Source organism: Lepisma saccharinum, chromosome 1, assembly GCF_977018435.1.
Source record: "Lepisma saccharinum chromosome 1, izLepSacc3.1, whole genome shotgun sequence".
Taxonomy (NCBI): Eukaryota; Metazoa; Arthropoda; class Insecta; order Zygentoma; family Lepismatidae; genus Lepisma; species Lepisma saccharinum.
Window position 1 is genome coordinate 165,319,439 of NC_139229.1, and position 21,959 is coordinate 165,341,397.

General features: G+C 37.6%; 1 protein-coding gene across 1 annotated transcript; it reads left to right on the forward strand.

The window, feature by feature from the left end:
* The first annotated feature begins 14 nt into the window (after window positions 1-14).
* On the forward strand, window positions 15-21,641 carry LOC146003700 (EEF1A lysine methyltransferase 2). Its single transcript, XM_083142084.1, has 6 exons — window positions 15-191; window positions 4,352-4,450; window positions 7,691-7,775; window positions 15,601-15,705; window positions 16,545-16,779; window positions 21,407-21,641. Exons 1-6 carry the CDS (start codon window positions 133-135, stop codon window positions 21,499-21,501), a joined length of 678 nt encoding a protein of 225 aa, XP_082998210.1. The 5' UTR covers window positions 15-132; the 3' UTR covers window positions 21,502-21,641.
* Window positions 21,642-21,959: the final 318 nt, after the last annotated feature.

A 21,959-nucleotide genomic window follows, 5' to 3' on the forward strand; every position in this document is an offset into this window, starting at 1 on the left:
TAATCGGTATCCAGTTTAACAAACGAAGATCGTTGTGCGAAGCGAAGGAGAAACAAACGTGCGCCGATCGGCGCCTATCCTAGCAAAAAGTAGCAATACCACGTGGTGCACATAACCAGCCACTACACAAAAATGTCAAAAGTGAGCGACAATGAAGAACTAGAACCATCAGAGTTGGGAACACAAGAGTAGTAAGTCTTGTATTTTATGTTTTATAAAGAGTTATAAGTATGTGTATGCTACTTATATGAATTGCAATATTTGAGGTTTATTATAGCCTAGCCTAGAAGAATAATTCAGTTAAATAAACACCAATGCAAAATTTGCATATAATGTGGATAATACATTTTTTATCGCGTATTTTTAGGTGTAAGAATGGTAAGCGAAGCATAGGTTACCGGTTCGAAACTAAAGTAAAAGGAACATTTTGTTCGGGGAGAGTGACATAGTAGTGACGTTCACACAACACGAAAAGTAAGATGTACTTATACGTAAGTGTGCATGGTATTGTTCCTTAACAATTATTTGCTTATCATGAAACATTTTTTTCTGTGTGCCACATACAGGAAACTTGTTTTTCTCCCATATTTTTCTACCAACTCTAATATCTAAATGTGTTTGATCTGGAGGAGAACGTGGTGCCCATGGAATAAATTGCGGCCCAAGTTCCTTTTGTTTTATTGCGATTTCATCGTGCTACGAATACAATTTTTACATGGTTTAATTTGGATTTACATCTTTTGGTAACACTTTACTATACCTGAGACAGATTTCTTCAAATTTACAGGAGAAAGTACTTACGCAAATCATTTTCTGTAGCATTGTTGATGTTCGGGAATGTAATTTTGATTCATTTTAATGCGAATGCATGTGATTTTGTACGAAAATCTATTTCCGACGCGCTATTGCTGCTGCCGCCATTTGCTTCTGCATGAGAGCACAATACGCTCTCGTATTGTCCGTATATGCTAAATTGAACGAAAGGAGTGCTAATGGAACCAAACCTAACAGGCCTAACCTAACCTAGTAGGCATACCTCGTCCCCGTGATGGTTTGTGGAGCTATCGTGAATTTTTGGGCTAACGTCAATGGTTTTTCTGGCTCAAGGAACGATCAATGGTAAGCTATCGCCATGTTGTGTGTGGAAATAAACAAGAACAGTAAGTACTCGTAAATGTAAGAAATATACATTACTTTCCTAACAAATTCAATTATTTCACCTAAATAAGTGTTCCGGAATGCAGAATAGTACGTTAGCAATGTAAAAAAGTGCGAAAGAAATTATTTCCAGGTGTCTCAGGTATAGTAAAGTAGTACCCATCTTTTAACACATGCTGCAGAGTTTTAGCGATTACTTAAGATTTTGTTAAATATATGCTTTCGTGGTTAGGTTAGACAGGTCAGGCAGGTATGGTTTGTTCTCTTAGCATTAAAATAAAGGTAAATATGCGATATCGCCCGAAAGGATTTCTTCAAATTTACAGGAGAAACTAGTTACTGAAATCAGTTTCTGTAGCATTGTCGAAGTTCGAGGTATTTTCTTTCGCGGAAACTGAAAACTTCACCATAGAATGCTGCAGAACAAGAAATAATCACTTTTTATGTAAGGAACTTGAATTTTCTGTAAAGCGACAACATTATGCTGTTGTTTCCATTATGTACCTGTAGATGACGTGAGCGTCGAAAATCACGCGGTCTCGCCAGTGTTTCCAAACTTACCTCTTTTTTACGACAATTTTTTTTCTTTTTTTTAACTATGCTTACCTAACCTTGCCGGAAATGGTCCGTGGGGCTATCGTGAGTGGTTTTTGGGGCTATCCGTCAATGGTTTCCTGGGACTATCCATCAATGGTTCGTGGGGCTATCTGTCAATGGTTCGTGGGGCTATCTGTCAATGGTTCGTGGGGCTATCGTGAATGGTTTTTGTGGCTATCCGTCAATGGTTCGTGGGGCTATCGTGAATAATTTTTGGTGCTATACGTCAATGGTTTGTGGGGCTATTGTGAATGGTTTTTTGGGGCTATCCGTCAATCGTTTGTGGTGACATAATGAACACGAAAGTAGGTATTTTTCAGTTAAGAAGGTTGAAACATTGCATACCCACTCCAAATCGACAAAACAAAAGCATGACGTGCGATGATCCATGACGAGTGCATGCCATATTGTGTTACCCAAGCGGAACAATAAAGACAAATAATGACTCGTAATATGAAAAGTTGACACTATTTTATGGAAAAAGTCATAACTTCACCTTAAGGAATCTTCCGCAATGCAGAATAGGTAAGTATCAATGCTAAAATTAACGAAATAAACGAGTGAGAGGTGTTCGGGCATTATCGCATAATTACCAAAATGAAGTCCCTAAATTCATTCTACTAAGATTCTGGGGGTGTAAGGGGTGACCTTCCACATAGTACACCCAATTGTCAACCTCACTTCCACATAGTACATCTTGGATTGCATTTTGCAGACGAACGAGGTTCTGGCGACCGGCCCTATGGCCAGTATAATTCTCTGTTTTCTCTTTGTGTGTTGAGAGCCTCTTAACAGCCTTAGCTTTTAGCCGGTCAGAGTGTTTTAATATTTTGGTTACGACACGACATTGCAGTTGTGTTGTTTTGATACTGGTAAGGTGCTGGACCCCGTATAAAGTGACAGGTGCAAAATAGCCTGTGTGCTGACACACCAAAAATTTTAAATTCAAATACTAAGATTCCGATTTACTTCTACATTCATTCCCACTAGTCTGCAGTATTTACTGTCGCTTGTCAACGGAGAATACCTTGTCCATGGGAAGCACATGGTTGTGTAAGGTGATTTTTAAGTTGTTGTTTTTTTCAACATAACTTTTTGAAGCGAATGCAGAATATAGAGAATGTCTCCAATTTTGTTAATATGTGGGGTCATGTGTGGAAATTGGGAAAAAAGGTGATAAAAGTTGATTTTTTTTAGCTGTTTCACATTGTTTTATGAACAAAATTTTAACTAAGCTTGCCTAACCTAACCTAACCTTACCGGAAATGATTCGTGGGGCTATCCGTGAATGTTTTGTGGGGCTACCTGAACATAATGTTAACATTTCTACACGTGACGCCCGCATTTTAACAACAGATTTGTGATTAGAAGGTCAAATTTAGTTAGTATACCAAATATTAACGTAATTGGAGACATTCTCTAGATATTGTGCAATCATACCAACTTTTTTTCCGAAGACAAACCATGCTCATTACTTCAAGGAAGGTTCAAATTTTGTGTGACAATGATTTCCAAAAGTCTACGATAATTAGATTTCTGCTAGAAGAATTTGAAAAATATCATAAAGCAAATGGACCGTTACTTTGATATTTGCCTTGTCATACCACCACAATATTATTACATTTTTATGCCTCACATTATTATTCCTGTTCCATTTTTTTAACTTTCTTGGCTATATCTGTCTTACAATTGAGAATTACATGCATGTTAATAACAGTTTTTTGTTTAAATTACTCTTGCATATTGAAACAGAAAATATTGTAATCCAGTTTTAATATGTATTAGATTTAAGGTGATAAAAACTTAAGGTAAAACGGTCAAAGCCGGGAATCGGCTGTAACTCGTTTATTCTTTAATTGTTGACATTCGTACTTACTTATTCTGCATTGTGAAAGATTGTTTAACAAGAGATTTCGCGCTTTTTTGAACGAAATTAGTATCTATTGTCGACATATCGCGTAATTATTGTTGGTTCTTTTCTCGCTTCCTGAACACACAAAATGGCGGGCAAATCTTAACTAGCGTTGTGTTTCAAACGGCAAAGCACTGTTTCAACCTTCTTAACAGAACAATTCCCGCATATCCCTGAAAAACCTTTCACGCAAAGCCCCAAAAACCATTCCCGCATATCACCAAAAACCATTCACGCATAGCCCCAAATACCATTCTGGATCGTATAACCATTCACGAATAACCCCAAAACACATTCACGATTGCCCCACGCACCATCAGGGTAATGTTAGGTTAGGTTGGGCAATATAGTGAAAAAACTGTGTGTTTGGAAACACCGAGGATTACGTCATCAGATGCTCGCAACATCCAGTTCAAATACATGGTTGGAAATGCAATCAACAGCTTTCGTGCATCGGTCGGACATTATTATAGAAAAATACATGATTTAGCGGCCAAATACATAGAAAAATGCAAGAAAACACTTCTACGACCTTCCGAAATTACACAGAAACTCAATTCCGTAAGTACTTTCTCCTGTAAATTTGATGAAATCCGATTCCTAGCTTTGACAGTTTTACCAAACTTAAATCTATTAGCATGGCAATTTATTAGTTTTCAGCTGAAGTTATGTACTGTATTTCAGTTGGGAAAAGAATTACCAGCTGGAGCTTCGAAATTTTGATTCTCATGGTGATGTTGGTGAAGTGTGGTTCGGAGAAGATAGTTCTCTGCGAGTTGTCAGGTAAGACACTGGATTTTACAAGTCAGATGTAATATTTTACTTTGTAGTATCTATGAATGGATGCTTGTGTGTACAGTAGGAAAGCATAGTAGAAAATGATGTTTATCAAAAAATGTGTATTTAACTGCCTGATAAAAAGGGTAAATTGAATAATGGAAATCTGAGATTTGGAACTTTCGATATTGAAGGTGGTTCTTTTGTGATTGTGTTTTTGGCAGTAGGTTCTAACTTAATGAGCCTCAGATTTCATACCATGACACATTTGCTAATAAACAATTGACATCAGTGGGACTCGGAACTTGATGGAAAATCATCTCTTTTTCTGGGCCTTGAACATTTAAATTTCCTAACGTTGTCTTTTTAGTAAGTACGCCTTTATTTGAAAATATGATCAATACAAAGCACAATATCATTTTTAACTGAAATCTTTGGCAATGGCTTAAATAATTTTCTGTGGCAAATTTATTATACTTCCAGGAAACTAAAGTAAAGCCTACTTTGCCTCCCTTCCTGGCCACTATTATCACTTTCATCTGTGGTTTTAAATCAAAATTAGTTACAACATTAAAAAATTAAATCTGATGCATGCGAAACAAAACTGTATTTTCCGATGCTGACTGACTAATGAGGAAACTATATTAGCATTTATTTCTTTTTCCTTTCTTCGGTAGTTTAAACCACCAAACAATGGGTTTTATTGAATTATTCAACTACCCTCTTGTAATTTATGAAAATAAATCAAGCCTTGATTTTAAGATAGACTATTTGTAGGTCATTTTTTATTTTTTTTTAGGTCATCAACTTCCAACCCATAGACTCACTTTCTAGTGCCCTTGCAAAGTTTTAAACATTTTCTACACTGAAATTAACTCTGGCTTTAGCCACGATTTGGTTTATTTTACTACACTTTTCTGCCACTTTTCGCTAATTGCGAAGATGAGGATGAGTGATGATATGATGAAATTGATGAAGGAGCATTCACAAAGAACACCCTTGTCCAGGCCAGCATTTGAAGCCAGGCCCCTTGGCATTATAGCACACACTATGCCTGTAGACACAAGCATTACTAGAAAGGAACATCAACATATTTATTGTTATGAAAAACAAACATAGATGGGCCTTATATATTGTAAGCTGTTATCTTTCATTACTTTTCTGTATGATGTGTAAATAGATAAGCAATGTGTCTTAGATTTTCCATGTAGCCACAGGTATTGTGGAATATAGGAAAATACCACAAAATCAGTAGGCTAGCTATCAAAGAAGATCACTTGAACGTAATTGCAATATTTGTGTTTCTAAATATATGCAGTTATGTGTGCAATAGAACTTCACCCAAACTGATCAGTATACACTGAAATTAATGCATATGCTTAAAGAAAATTCATTCTCATGATTGAAAAATTCACTATGTCTACAAGGAAAAAATCTCTGTAAATTTTATGATCAAGTGTATGTCCCTCTACTTCCAAAAGACATGTCTTCTATGGATGCTAAGGTGAAAGGATTTTCATAGAATCTCCTACGAGAAGGAAGACAGGCTTTGCTGCATGCTAAATTTATTTTAACATCCATGCATTATTGCAATTTGTCATTTCTAATTGCACTTGGAGACTTCAATGTTTGAGATGGATTGCTGCATTCATTTGGAACTTCATAATCAAGCTAGAAAGAAGTAATTCTATAATGAAAGGAAGTGTTTACAGTATTTGCATACATGGAGAGGGTAAAATAAAATGATGAATCATCCAAGCAAAGCTGCTGTTCCAACATATTTTGTTTTTGTAAATATATGAAGACTTAATATGCAGCAGAAGCACAAGTAAATCTTAATATATATATATTTTATTACAATTAATGATTACTGATTGCTAGGTCCTTTAAGGTATCACTGTTGCAGAGGTCCTTTCATAACACCCCTTTTTCATGAGCCACAGGGATTGTAAACCTGGGACTTCATTGTGGAAGCAAGCATTGTCAAATTTGTTTTTAAACAGTGTCAGAGAGATGGGGAGTTCACTTTTTGTGGCGAATAATATAGAGTTGGGTGTTTATTATATTGAATTTCTATTCACATTATATTATGCCTAATTGTGCTGCAAGTAGATGTGGAAACTATAATGGATGGTGTTTCTGATGGTGTTTCTGTTCATCACTAGAAACCAATCTTAAGTAATTATATACGAGGTGCATTTCAAAATTAAGGGCTGATAGATTATATCAAAGAAGATAAGAAATGTAGCAACACTGTATTAGTGGTTTCAAACACATACATATCTACTTCATTTCTCAACATAGTCACCATAATTTTCCAAGGAATTTTGGTGACGTTGAATAAGCTTTTTTATACTCTGGGAGTTCAGCTAATCCAACACTGCTGTTTTCAACACCTCAGATTTTGCAAATCATTGACATGCAAGTCACTTTTTGAGGTGCAGGAACATGTGATAGTCACTAGGTGTAAGGTGTATATCACACGGGGAGTGATTAAAAAGTTCCCATTCAAACCTCTCAATTGTCTGGAGAGTTAACAGCAACAGTGTGTGGTCTAGCATTGTCATGGATAAGAACATGCCATGACATTTTGTTGAGATGGAATTTGTTTGAACTTTTTAGCTTTTGGTGGGTGTGAATGTTCAATGCCATTTCCCTACTCTTCCTTCATTCATTACATTTGGACCATACACTTCACACACAATTCTCAGTGAATTTCAGCAGCATTATGACCTTTGGCTTTAAAAAAATCTAAATCACACAATAACCAATAGATGACTAGCAAAAATATGATTGTTAGGTCACCAATGGACCAGTTGATGTTATTGCTCACGCACGAGCCGATCACTGTTGCCAGTCATTTTTTTATAAATAATCGCCTCTTTCTTTTGAAATGCACCTCGTATGTTATCCAGCATACTTAATCCATAAAAACCCACATCAAAAAATTACACTAATAGGACACTCACGTCGAGTTTTCATCTTCTATGCCCATGTTTCCACGTAAATGTTGCTATCTCAGGAAGTCAAGTGCTTCCGCAATGATGTCATAGAATTCTGCGATAGCAAGGATTGGCAGAGGGGCTCATTTTGAAAGGATCTTCTGATGCAGGCAAGACCAAAGATTCCACAGACCTTGATTGATTGTATGTAATATGTTTGCTATAGATGTAACCAATTGTTATATGTACTTCTAATGTATCTGGTCTGGTGTGAGTAGATGATATATTTTATTTTTTCTTTCAGGTGGTTGTGCTCAAGTGACCAAGTAAAATGTGATGATAAGATTATTGACATTGGTTGTGGGAATGGTATGATGCTGATTGAACTGGTAATTATTTTCATAAAATACACCAGACATCAACATTTGTTGAACTTTCAAAGTGCCCTCGTATTCTATTGTTTTTCTGTGTTTTTACTCATGTTTGTTAATTGAGTACTGTATACTGAGACAACCTGCTTTCTGCTGAAGAGAAGTTAGAAAATATATCAGAGAAAGAACACAACAAACCTAATTAGAATTTTGCTGTTTGACAACATAGTATATTAGTTAATTTAAACTAGTTTATTGCATTTATTTTGTATCTTTCATGCTTACTTTTTCTAAATATGAAAATGACTATGATTCTTCAATCTTCCCTCCACATTAGCAACTTTTACCTGTACATAATATAATGTGTACGATAATCATTGCATAAAGAATGTTAATGTAAGACAAATGAGAACATGTTTTTTGCTAACCACTTGTCATAATGGAAGTTTATTGTACAATTTTACATATTGTTCTTATAATTTTGATTGTATATGTGATGTAAATGAGCAAATAATCACTTTCGTATGTGTATGGATTTTTAAAACTGTTTGATGCTATGTACAGTGGAACCTCAATTTTACGTTCTTCAATTTTACATTTCCCCGCATTATACATTCAATCTTGATGGTCCCAACATAGCAAAATGGAACAAAATTTTCCTCGATTCTATATTTTCCCTCATTTCAAGTTTTTTTTTCACCTTAGTCCCCTGAAAAAGGTAAAATTGAGGTTCCACTGTATTTCTAATTTAAACCAGTTTGGCTACACTTTACTTTGCTGTCTGATGTTTAAATTTCATGGTTATATTTTTATTAAGCACCTTGTACACGATCAAATTAATCATGAACAAGTCGTTGAATTGAACACAATTGAAAGTCGTTGAACAGCGTTCCTATTAGACATCTTGAATGGTGTGAATTTGCTCATGTACACAATCAATGAAGAATTGGACAAGTTCACATTTGACCAAAACGTGGCAATGTGTAGGGCATGAAAAGAAGTAAATAGATCAGCGATTAGCCATAACAAAGATAATTTTATTTCCAAAGGAAGAAGTAAGGACATATTTTAGAAACTCAAAAGAAGTGTGATGTTGATGTATTTTCTCGAGTCTGCTTTAGACTGAAGCATTTCCTTTAACATTTTTGCTAGGATAAATGCTAATAGTCCAGGGGCATATGTCAATATTTCTATAGTCCATGGGTTTTTGAATGAAGGGAATATATGATTACCGGTAATATGTTTATTCTTACAGTTTTTTTCATATCTGTATCTGTTATGGAGATATATCCAGTGAAACTATTTTGTGCCTTTTTCTGCAAGGATTCCATGCACATTTTACACTTTACTTGACATTCTGGCAAATAAAGGGAGGAAAATACAGCCTGCGATTTTTTTTGTTGATGCCTACTATTGTGGCGTATTGCCTGTGTGACATCATACATCCAAGATGGCTGCCTCTGCAGACATTAACAGACAAAAGTGACCATATCTCCTTAACTCCTTTAGGAGTAATTTTGACCATTTGTAAGTTTCTTTGGTTTTTACATGAAGGGAAGACATGTGTATGGAGGATGCTTTCATTTGGAGGCATGCAATCATGTATTACAATGTGTCAGAAACCATACGTGACGTCCGAAATCCAATATGGCCACCGTGGAGGTTCTGCACATGATATACTTACTGTCCATATCCTGATTTAGAGTTCGATTATCATATTTTTCCAGATGCATTTTCTGCTATTAATTAAAAAGTGAAAAATATTATTATAATTTTAATAACTACAGTAGTGTCCAAAAGTTAAGCATAACTAAGATATGAGAAAATGTTTTATTATTAAAGTGACAGAACTGCATAAAGCATAGTGAAGATTAATCAAAATGTTATATGGTATACAATAGAGTAGAATGCATGAAATTAACAGTTGTTTTTTTTAGTGCAAAGACACACATGCAAAAAATAAGAAAATAGAAGATACTTCCTTGGTGAAAGAAAGAGGCTTGTATGGGGGAAGTTACCCCTAACAGCTACACAACCTTGCAACGACATAGCATGCTATTTACAAGGTGGTTCAAGAGTACTACAGGCAGCTGCTTCCATTTCCCATGAAGAGGAGTGCGGAGCTCTGGAAATGTGTTTGGTGAAGGATTGCGAGCTAACTCATCTTCTTAAGATTCTACAGGATTTATGTCTGGGGACCAGTCCATCAAGAAAGTCATCCACCAATTTAGTTCGATGTACACATGTATTATCATCTTTTCAGCCTTGAAGTTGAAGTCTAATCCGACTGCACCTCTGAAAAGTCGCACATGTTTTGTTGGAGTACCTCGTTTCTGTGCCTTTGGACAGTAAGAGTACCTCATTTCTGTGCCTCTGTGCAGTAAGAGTACCTCCAGCAGACACGTGCAGCTCCATGCGTCCATTGAGCATGATGTCTTCCCATACCAGTATTCCATCTCAACCAAACTAGTCCCTTTCCAGGATATTCCTTGGATTAAATCGTGATCGAGGTTCTCTCCAGATGAATGTGCGATGGGAATCATTTTGCAAACTGAATGTCAACTGATCTGTGAAAGAACACCTTCCTCCGTTCGTTCAGGGTCATTTCGATCATGATGATTCCACTGTAAGATTGTCCTTCTGTGCATTGGATCAAGCAGGACACACACTACTGGACATCTGGCATAGAGACCAACTGTCCTGAGTCTCTGGTACACAGTTTAGCGTGAGGTACTCTAACCCCTGATGTGGCTGCAAGCTTTGAGGACAGTTGTCTGGCAGGCATCGTCCGGTTTCATTGTGCAGTTAAAGCCAGATATCGGCCCTGTTGTGGTGTTGCTACTCGTTGACAACCTTGTTATGACCTACCATGCAAATCTACTGTGTCTTGAAACCGTTGTCAAAGCCTGGAAATGACTGTGTCACAGTCAATGCTACCGTGACTTCAATCTGTGTTTGACCTGCTTCCAGATGTCCAATGATTCTTTGCTGACGTCTTTGTGCCATGTTCTTACTGTACATTGAACACTTTACCAAGATACTATCCTCGGATCACAATGAGCGTTCGATACAGAATGAGGCACTGTTGTTCTGATATGTTGTGTTTTGTTTACCTTTCAATCATGGGCCTATTTGACACTAACAGTATTGTTGCCTATGCACATAAGGTGAGTTACACTCCTTAATGATTATTTATGGTGATCGTGCAGATCTCCCCCTTCCATTTTTCTACTTTTTGGACACTACCATATTATGGTAAAGGAGTAATGCCGTCGCCTGTGACTTCCTCATTCAACATTCTCTGGAGCTCTAAGCAGTGTCATTATGACAGGAATGACCTCCTTTTCATCCTCATTTTCTCTTTTCCCATCAACAGCCTATTGGAATGGGTAGATTTGGATGATCCTTTTCTGCTTTTATTTGCCACCTGCAATGTACCACCAGCATGCTACATGCTACACACTGCACACTTTACCAGTAGGCAATGTAAAAGTGTACCCATATACACTAGCTTGTAACCAGCTGTAGACATGTACTGAAAGTATCTCAGGGCTTGCAGGTTTAGTAAGGAAAGGTAACAGGTCAACCAGTAAAACTTTATTAATCTTTACTCACACCTGTAAATTACCTGTTTAGCACAATTACACCAGATGTCATCACTGTTTTGAAGGTCTAGAAAATAAGGGAGGACAGGGACCATTCATTTATTCCTCGCAGTGAGGTGCCTGGGGATTGTTAGGGACCTTATTTAATCTAGTGGCATCAATTAGTGTGTGTAGCCAATAGCCACCTTTGTAGTAGTCACGTGCCGCGTTGACTTGGGGACAACGTGCAAAAGCACCCAAGTAAATTGCAGGGACGGGCGTGAGCCCGCGGGAGTCATCCAAGCAATTGCGATGGACGGGCCGGGGGGGCCCGCAGAATCTCAAAGGTGTGGGGAACAAAGGATGCCGCGGAGTCACTCGGACTACTGCAAGGGAACAGACAGGTCTGTTGGTATGTCCAGGCAGTAGCAAGAGACTGCGAGGTACAAAGGACAGGTCTCGGAGCACCCAGGAGACTTGGGCTTAGGCTGCCACGACCTAAGGGAAACTGTCCAAGCTGGTATTGGGAAGACCTGGTAGGTAAGTTATCTGCTTCTCTTCTTTTCTTCCTTCCTTCCTTCTGGCTTCTCGGCTATTTTAACCTGGTTGGGGGAGCATCCAGATTAGATCTGGGAACCAGGTCATTCGCAGTCGACTGAGCTCCAGGCCTTGCTGCTTCGCTTATATACTGTCTAGTGGCAGCACTGAGGCGGGTGGAGAAGATCAGAACTAAGCTCGTGCTTTAGGAATTATCATGTTTTTCATCGTAAAAAAAAACACTAGCATGTGGCGATATAAACTTAACACTTGTGTGCTAAACTAAACACATTACAGTAATGATTTTACAATCTATGCACAAGTCAGAGATTCAACAATGCAAGTTATATATTAAGCAACAATTACTGCGCATAAGATTAAACAAAAGATAACTGAATGTGTAAGCCTCGCAGGGCATTTAGCATGTTTCCCAAACTAAATAGGTTACAATAAACTATGCACAACAATATGTGTTTCATGCCTAACAACAATGGGGTCAAAATTAGATAAAGATAAACCAAAAGGGTAAGCGTCGCAGGGCATTTTGCAAGCATTAATAATTATACATTAAAGAATATGGCGATCATGCAGGTTCATTAAATGTGGTGACCACGCAGGGTCGTTACACACCAATACTTGGAAATAACTTCTTCTGATAAAAAGTATGAGGGGAACTTTGGTTGAAGCAAGACGTGAGCCTTGAACATCCCTTTTCGCGAACAGATACCATCGTAATTTGCTGAAATATTTGATTTTGGTGTCAGGCAAAATCCTGTCATCATATTCGGGGTGTAAGAGACACCCAAAGAACAACCTTACTTCTCACGAAGTACACCCTGGACTGCATTTTGCAGACTAACATTGCTCTGATGTCTAGCGCCTCCCTGATGACACAGTGGTATCATCATCGCCTTGTAATCAAGGGGTCCCGAGTTTTTTACCTGGTGGAGGCACATATAACAGTTCAGCTCCCACTTTAAACTTTAGGTCCTGTCCCAATTAGCCTTACTGTGTATAGAGTGGACTTAAATAAAACACCAACTCAATCAATCGGCCAATATTCTTGCATCTGGACCCATGGGACTTGAGTTGTGTGCTGCCCATATGTGTTTGTGATTGTCCTTTCATCTTTAAAATTAGCCAAAAGTAGCAGAAATGAGAAGTAAAATAAATCAATTCATTCTTTCATTCGGTCATCTTGTTTATCGAATCCAGGAGAACTAAGATTTGGAAGAGATTCAAGCACATCATCTTCTGCACCATCAAATGCGTTCAACAACCACTTTTTTTGCCTTCTTTGCAAGTACAAACACAAACTGGGATACCATTAATAGAGAGTGTAAACGCTGCCACCAAAGTGACCCTCACACCTTTCACCAGGAGGATTTACTTCCAAGTATTGGAGTGAAATAAAAGCAGAAAAGAAACATCCTAATCTACCCAGCCCATTAGGCTGTTGAATGGAGAAAGAAGAAAATGAGGATGACAAAAAAGATCATTCTTGTCATATTCACACTACCTAGAACTTCAGAGAGGCCCTCCCTGATGGTGCAGTGGTATCGTCGTTGCCTTGTAATCAAGGGGTCCCCGGTGGAAGCACATAGTGGTTCGGATCCCACTTTAAACTGTATGTCCAGTCCCAATTAGCCTTACTGTGCATAAAGTGGACTTAAATCACCAAATCAATCCAATAGAACTTCAGAGAAGATAACAGTTGACATGTGGTTGCGGAAAGAGGAAATGTTCATGCATATGCCGGAATCAGTCCCTGCGACATACTGAACTGTGTCTTTGCAGTGCGAAAAGTGTGAAAACAATGACTTGCAGGATAGAGACTCAGATCAGAGTGACTAGGAAATTGGATAAAGTGACTATTGATGACATGATATTTCCCAAATGATTACAACCACTCTCAATCTTGATAACAGGTGAGCTGCTTGCATTTCAAACGACAATGCGGAATTCACAGCCAATGTTATTACTCCCATACTGTAATATTTATAATAACAGTAATGATGATAATAATGATTAATTTTTAACTTGTTCCATATTAACAGAAAATGCTTCCGTTAAAATCTGATAAACAAACTCTAAATCAGGTTATGGACAGTATTTCATGTGCAGAACCTCCAAGGTGGCCATATTGGATTTGGGAAGTCATGTATGGTCTTTGATACATTTTCCAGCAAAACACCTGTAGTAATACATGATTGCATGCCTCCAAATGAAAGCATCCTCCATACACATGTCTTCCCTTCATGTAAAAACCCAAGAAACTTACAAATGGTCAAAATTACTCCCAAAGGAGTTAAGGAGATATGGTCGCTTTTGTCTGTTAAATGTCTGCTGAGCAGCCATCTTGGATGTATGATGTCACACAGGCAATACGTCACAATAGTAGGCATAAACAAAGTATCACAGGCAGTAATTTCCCCCCTTTATATGTCAGAATGTCAAGTAAAGTGTAAAATGTGCATAGAATCCTTGCAGAAAAGGGCACGAAATAGTTTCACTGGATATATCTCCATAACAGTTAGAGAGATGCAAAAAACTGTAAGAAAAAAATTGGTCCCTTTTTCAATTCTGAACAAAACATGTATCTATAATTTTTTTCCAAAACCACTATAAAAGGAGTTATGATGGAGTTTCTTAGTGCATGAAGTGGTAGCCATCTTGGATTTATGACGTCTCAGAGGCCTTCTGCGACAATTGCATGTAAAACACCTGGTATTACATGATTGTGTACCACACTATCAACGTATTGCCGGTAGTCATATATTCCCTTCATTCAAGAACCCACGTGATTACAAATACCCCCAGACTAAAAGTAAATGCTTCATAAAATCTTATAGCACATAGTACTTTACACGAAAACATTTCATGAAACATTTCGTCAGAGACAAGTGAATTTTGTATAACTTGTTGGTTGGTTGAGTTTCTGTTTTAAGTCCACTTTATGCACAGTAAAGCTAATTGGGACTGGACCTACAGTTTAAAGTGAGATCCGAACCACTATGTTCCTCCACCGGGTATTGAACTTGTATAGCTTGTCCTGTGATTTCGGTTAGCTTTTTCGATTACAATGTATAATACATCCAGCATGAAAGGTACATTGAGTCTCACAATCTTATCGCGAGTGCACAGTGTTTACAATTGAAAAAACTAAGATATTCTTCCATACATGTACAGTAAATGCTATAAGGTATGTATTGAATGAGCAACATTCTTTTGTACCTAAAACCATTTAATACGATACTTTATTCCTCTCGGTTGAATAGTTTTTGTCTTTTAAAAATGTGAAGTCACCCGGCCCACATGACATCTGCATTCGTGACCTAGAGGTCGCTTTCCAATAATCAATTTGAATAAAATGTGCTCTTATTGATCGACAGTCAGGCTTGGGTGGTGTTATTTAGAACAGTTTGTAATTAGAAATTCTTTGACCTAACCTTGGATCCAATGAGATAAATGACGTCTCTGATGTCATTTCTTTTTAAGCGTTCAATTGAACAACTTGTTCGTGAATCATTTGATCATGTACAAGGCACTTTAGGCTTTGGTATTGATTAGTGGCTCATGTTGTTGCTTTGTGATCGACAGATCCCAGGTTCGTTTCCCACACAATACACGATATGCAGTGGTTCAGAACCTACTTTATGTGAGCAGAAAGTGAACTTAAAAGTAGTAAAAAAATATATTTTTTAAAACTCATCTCATTACAGGCTCGTGAAGGTTTCACGGACCTCACTGGTGTAGATTACTCTGCAGCAGCCATTGAGTTAGCTCGAAGAGTGGCAAAATCTCAAGATGTAGCAATACACTATGAAGTAAGTACAGAGTTCAGATTTTTCAAGTGCTTTTAATTGCATGATACTTAAACTTTTGTTTTGGACTAGTATGATGTTTGTTTATATTGTTTTGTGAGGACAAATTTTCTTTGCAATTATTCAGGTCAGATGAAAGAGCAAATGACACCTGCAACATTACCTAATCAAGGTGTTTGTGCTTGCACAAACTGTACAAAGATCATGTAACGCAATACCTATTTACGTACAAGAAAATAGCAACTAGTGACATTCTCTGCTGTGGATATCCTATTAAGCTTCCAGGCAAAATTCCAACATTGCTGCAAAGGATTCTCTACTGGGAAATCATATTTTATTGAGAGATACACAAAGTAAAAATATGAGATATTTGAAATGTAAGATAATGACAATCAGATGTAGTATATGTACCTCTTGTCAGTTGGGAGCTCTCATGATGTTACTAGCCCTGGTCCTCCACACACATAGCAATCCATGCCTGGGAATACCAAAGAGATTGATGTGATCCCATGTTGAGCCACATTTGTTCACATGGTTTTTCAGTACGTTATATTCTTGTGCACCTTTAGCTATTTCAAATATGTACCTAGTTCTGTTCAGTACATATAAATTTAGTACATTCTCATTTTGTCTAAGTTGAAATCTATTACTTATTTTCCAACATTGTTAATTGTTCATAGTAATTTTAAATTGCAAACTGAATACTGTGGAACCCCAATTTATGTTCCTAGGTTTTACATTTTGCTGTAGACCCCTGACAAATGTAAAATTAAGGTTAAACTGCACATTTAAAATGCACTTTCTTTCCTTCAAACAGTTCTAGAAATATTGTACTTTCACAGGTCGCTGATATGCTATGTGATATCTCTAGATCCTCAAACCAGGCCCTGGAGAAAGAGTATTCAATTGCAATAGACAAAGGAACATATGATGCTATATGTCTTCATCCAGACAATGCAATGGAGAAGAGAAAGCAGTATATATGTAATGTGTGGAAGCTGTTGCAGCCTAATGGATTTCTTGTTATAACTTCTTGCAATTGGACTGAAGACGAGCTCTTGAACCAGGTTCAGTCATGTAAGTGTGCTTTTTTTTTTTAATTGTTTTTTTTTTTGCTTCCGTGGTTTGTGAATTGGTTTTATTGTTTCAGTAAGTGTCAAACTTTGTAACAAGCTAATATTTTCAAAACCAATCATGAAGTGCAAAAACTTTCCATATCATCACACAAAAATGTACAAGGATAATTCAGATGGTGAGATAGATTGCTATATTTCTGATTGTTTCATGTTAATGTGTTCATTCCTTGATTGTTGACGGACAAAGGGGCAACCAGTCAAAGATCATTTTGTAGAATTAAGTTGATATTTTATATATCTTTTATGGTAACTCAAATTACCTGTTTTCAGCTATATTTAATTCTGAGAGCATGTAAGGGGTGACCTGAGATGTAGTACATCCCTACAACTGCAGTCGTGCAGGATAACGAGGCTCTGGTGCCTGGACCCACGGCCAGTATAATCCTCTATAGGATCATGTTGTCGTGAGTTTGCTTTCTTTGTCGGACTGCCCCTTTACAGCCTTAGCTTGTAACTAGGTAAATATTTTAATCCTTGGAGACAGTATAGGTTTAGTTATTGTTAAGGAATTTGTGACTGCCTTAGTTTTAAATATTCAGTGAAGGCGTTTTAAACAGACATATTTTTTTCTCGTTAGGGACCTGTCCTCATTTTTTTTTTGTTATTGTATTTAGGACCTTATTGCAATATTGTGTGATCGACAGGTGCTTGTGTGCATCCATAATATAAAAATCTGTCACTCAACTATTTTATTGTGAGATTTTCAATATTAGATTGTTTGGCTGCCATAGACACTGTGTGTCATGCTTGATGTTTTTAATCTTTAACAGTTTCTGAGAAATTTGCACCTAACGGCAAACTGGTAGCAACATCCACCGATTTAATGAAATAAGTTCGTACAATTACATTGACGTTTACAATTAAAATGAGCACGTACCTTGTTACGAGAGGTGTTGGAAATGTTGTCCTCCTGCGTCGACACATTTACGGCATCTTTTTAGGAAATTTTCAATAACACACATCATTTCCTCTTTTGGAGTTGCTTCAGTTTCTTTCATGGTCTTTAAAAGCTTGGTAGCTCACCACGCAGACGTCATGAAAATATGTGTTTTTTGTGCAAGGTGCTGGAGGGATTTTTGAGGAGTATGTTCCAGTTCCAGTCATGCTCCAACATTGTCTACTTTTTTCCCCAATAAGCACACACCATTTTACCCTTTGCTTCTTATCAAGAACAGACCCTGTTCCCATAAATTTGTTCACAAGTTTTCAAACACTGCCTCTGTGTGGAACAGGAACATCTGGGAATTCTGCTGCAATTTGTAATGATGTAAGATTCATATATAAAAATTAATTTTGTTTTAAATTGTAAGTATAGCATGGCATTATTAGACTGCAGAAAAGCAATATGGAACCAACTGTAAAAGTACAAGGTAACCAAAAAAGTTCTTGCCATGCTAGAGCAGTGATAAACAAAGAGCAATACAGTGGGCAGTACATACCTTTAGGTTTCGAAATAATCTCTATCAGCATCCATCATGCCAACATTCCTGCAGCTGCACAATATCCTGGTGATAAAACTCGGCGGGCTTGGATGCAAAGAAGTCCGTGAGTGCGTTCGGCAGGTCTCCCTCATTTGCGAAGGATCTCCCACGGAGGTGGTTGTCGAGGGAATGAAACAGGTGGTAATCTGTTGGTGCAAGGTCCGGTGAATATGGTGGATGGCACAGTGTCTCCCAGCCAAGTTGCTGAAGGTTCTCCTGGGTCCTCTTTACCACATGTGGCTTGGCATTGTCGTGCAGGAACAGCACACCCTTGCGATTCACCAATGCCGGTTCCTTCTGCCGCAATGCACGGTGCAACCTTTGCAACTGCTGAGAGTAGCAGTCAGCAGTGATGGTCTGACCAGGTGGAAGGAGCTCGTAAATCACCACTTGCCAACAATTCCACCATACAGAGAGCATAACCTTTCGTGGGTGCAGAGGTGGTCTTGATGTGTGAGCGACAGGGTCACGTGGCAACAACCAATGTCTGTTACGCTTGGGAGTGTCATAGAGGACCCACTTTTCATCACCAGTGAGCAAGCGATCAAATATGGGTGTGTTCATGTGCCGAGTGAGCAAGGACAAACAGGCTGTCACTCGTTGTTCCTTGTTGGCTGCCGACACTTGTATGACTTCCCTATCCCATGCAGGTGCAGTCTGACTGTTTCAGCCGAAACATGGAACCTTTCTGCAAGTTCATCACACGTTAGACCACTGTCCTCCTCGATGGCTGCTTTCAGAGCCTCGTCATCCAACACATGTGGTCGTCCACTGCGAGATTCATCCGAAAGGCTCACATCTCCCGAACGGAATTTCTGGAACCAATGCCTGGCAGTGCGTTCGTTCACGGAATTCTCCCCAAATGCCTGGCAAATGCGGCAACTTTATGTGGCAGCTGACAGGTCCACTTTAAAGTCATACAACAAACACACGTGAACAAGCTGCTTCGATACCTCCATTTCTCTTCGTCACTGGACGAGCTATGACTGCTGTGTGTGTGCAACGTGCCTGTATTACTGACAGTCGAGGGTCAGACTAACTGCCGATCGCTTGGCAGGCACGTGCGTCATTTCGTTTCCTCTCTGTGAGCGCATGATTAATGGGATGTCAAAAACGGCAAGAACTTTTTTGGTTACCTTGTAATATGGAAAGTAAAAGGAAACAATTTAAAACACTTGTTAACACCTTAGCACTTCACAAACACTAGCTATCTGGATACTAAAGCACTGATGTGTCCAGAGAGAACGAGGGTATCCCAGGGTCAGTGTAAAGCTGAGAGTCTAAATGCCAGGCAGACACACTCTTTCTGGCTGGCATGCTAGCTGTGACTTAACTGTGAAAAGCACTGTAGAACTTTCTAACAGTAAGATCAGTCAACAATAAAAATATCACATCCAGTGGATATTTCCAGTAATCCAGGTTTGCAGTTCCTGTGATGGGTGAATTTGGTGTTTCAGGGGGAACCTGCAACCAGGATTTGCCTGGGTATTCCACAACTGAAATTTATGTACAATATATTTATTTGAAAATTCTGAATACAGAAAAATCTATTTTACATCAGAATATTAACACAAGAAATGAAACTAACAAATACTGTCGAGTGTCATCTTGTGAAATGGAAAGAAGATTTTCAAAATATAAAGACTTACTTTCTGACAGTCGCAAGAGTCTACTACTTGAAAACATCGATAAAAATAGTTTAGTGTATTGATATGCTAATGTAAAAGAATAAGATATTGATTAATGCAATGAAATGAGCACAGTGTTTCCAACAAGGTACGTATATTATTATAATTGCAATATTTCAGTTTTTAGAGTGAGCCTCCAGACAAAGAAATGCATGTAATATAATCATTTTGTTTCATGAAACTAAAAACATTTGTAAATTAGTAATTTTTGGTGATCATAATAACGGAATTTATTACACTTCGATTTCTATAATTGCATTTAGTGATTTACTGATACATTTACTTCCTGTGTAAGGCATACAGAACCTTAAAATAGGTTGTTTTGAAGATTTTAAGTCCATATTTCGGCCTTTTTTTAGTACATATAAATCTGCCCCCTAGTGATAACACAGGTGGCTGGATGGACAACAGATGTACACAACTGTTACAGGAAACCTTACCATTATTACTAGTGTCTTCTGAGTGTTTACTTCCCATATTTTACTTTTGTGCATGTGAATATGTTCCTCTTCCTGCTACTCAATCATATTTTTGATCTTCACACATTTATTTGTGTATAAACAGTGTAATTGCTCGGAAATTAAACCTTTAAATTTTATACCTATTATCAGGCCTCCTTTTTTTCTCTCAGAAAAAGTGGTACAGGAATTCTAATATTTTAACATACATTTTTTTTCGTAAGTGCATCCTTTAGTTTTTCTTCTTTTGACCCTATCGACTGTGATGTTGATAGGTCACATACTTATGTAGGGGAAGCACTTGTTTCACTGGTTTGACACTTCACTGCACATCCTATTGTATTCACACTAATTGATTTTTGCACTGGGAATTGTTAGTAAAGATATACATATGTACATATATCTTGGCTTTCTGTACAATAACCGCCTCCCCCAATGGCATAGTGGCAACATTGTCATGTTGTAATCATGGTTCAGTTTCCAGTGCAGGCACATAGTACTTCAGATCACACCTTCAACTGTCAGTCCAGTCTCATTTAGCCTTTCTGTGTATAAAGTGGACTTAAAAACAATTTCTAAACAAAAATAAACAATAACCAAATGATGATAGAAGTTGGGTCTGATAGTTGGAGGATAGGAAAATTAGGAATTGGATACGACACTTCCTTAATTCAGCTTGTAGTAGTTCTCACTGTTATCAATATTCTTGGCATTGAAGGGATAGATGGATAGTATCTTGATGAGTAGCTCTACACTGCAGTGGTGTCTCTAGGTGATGTCTATTCACTTGAGTTTGAAATAGACTAAATAACATTGTCTAAAAATTGCCATTGCAAATTTTTGACTCCATGAAAGAAAATAACATATTTTATACATAAGAATGTACCACATCATCATTCTGTTGTGTTCAGGCTGATAAAATTACTTCCTTTTTTTTTCAGGGTTTAAGCTGCTTGACGTGATTCCAACTCCTACATTCCAGTTTGGTGGGAAGGTTGGTAGCATTGTCACATCAGTTGTATTACAGAAGATGTAGTAAGCAAATCAAGCCTTGTAGCCACATTGTTGCCTATCAGTCTGTGTCTTTACTCTTGTGATAATGGTGATGTAATGTCATTCACAATAATAGATTGTTCATGTAAAGAATATAATTTAATTTTCATAAATCATTTTAATGATCAATGTATTTTTATTATATTTGCTAGTCCTTCACAAAATGTTGAATACATGTTAGCAGGTTTACTTCGATATTTTTTTATATATTTGTAATGAATCTCTTTTAACATCGTCCTTATTTCAAGTAACCTTGGATTACAGTACAAGTTGACTTTCAGTAGAATAATTACAAAATCTTGCTCTTTTTTGACCTTGACACAGCACACTTGATTGATTGGTTGATTGATTTAGGTTATTTAACATCACATTTCTAGCACCTTTGGCTATTGTGATGATACAGCACGTTTGATGCATCCAGTAATGTATAATAATAATAAG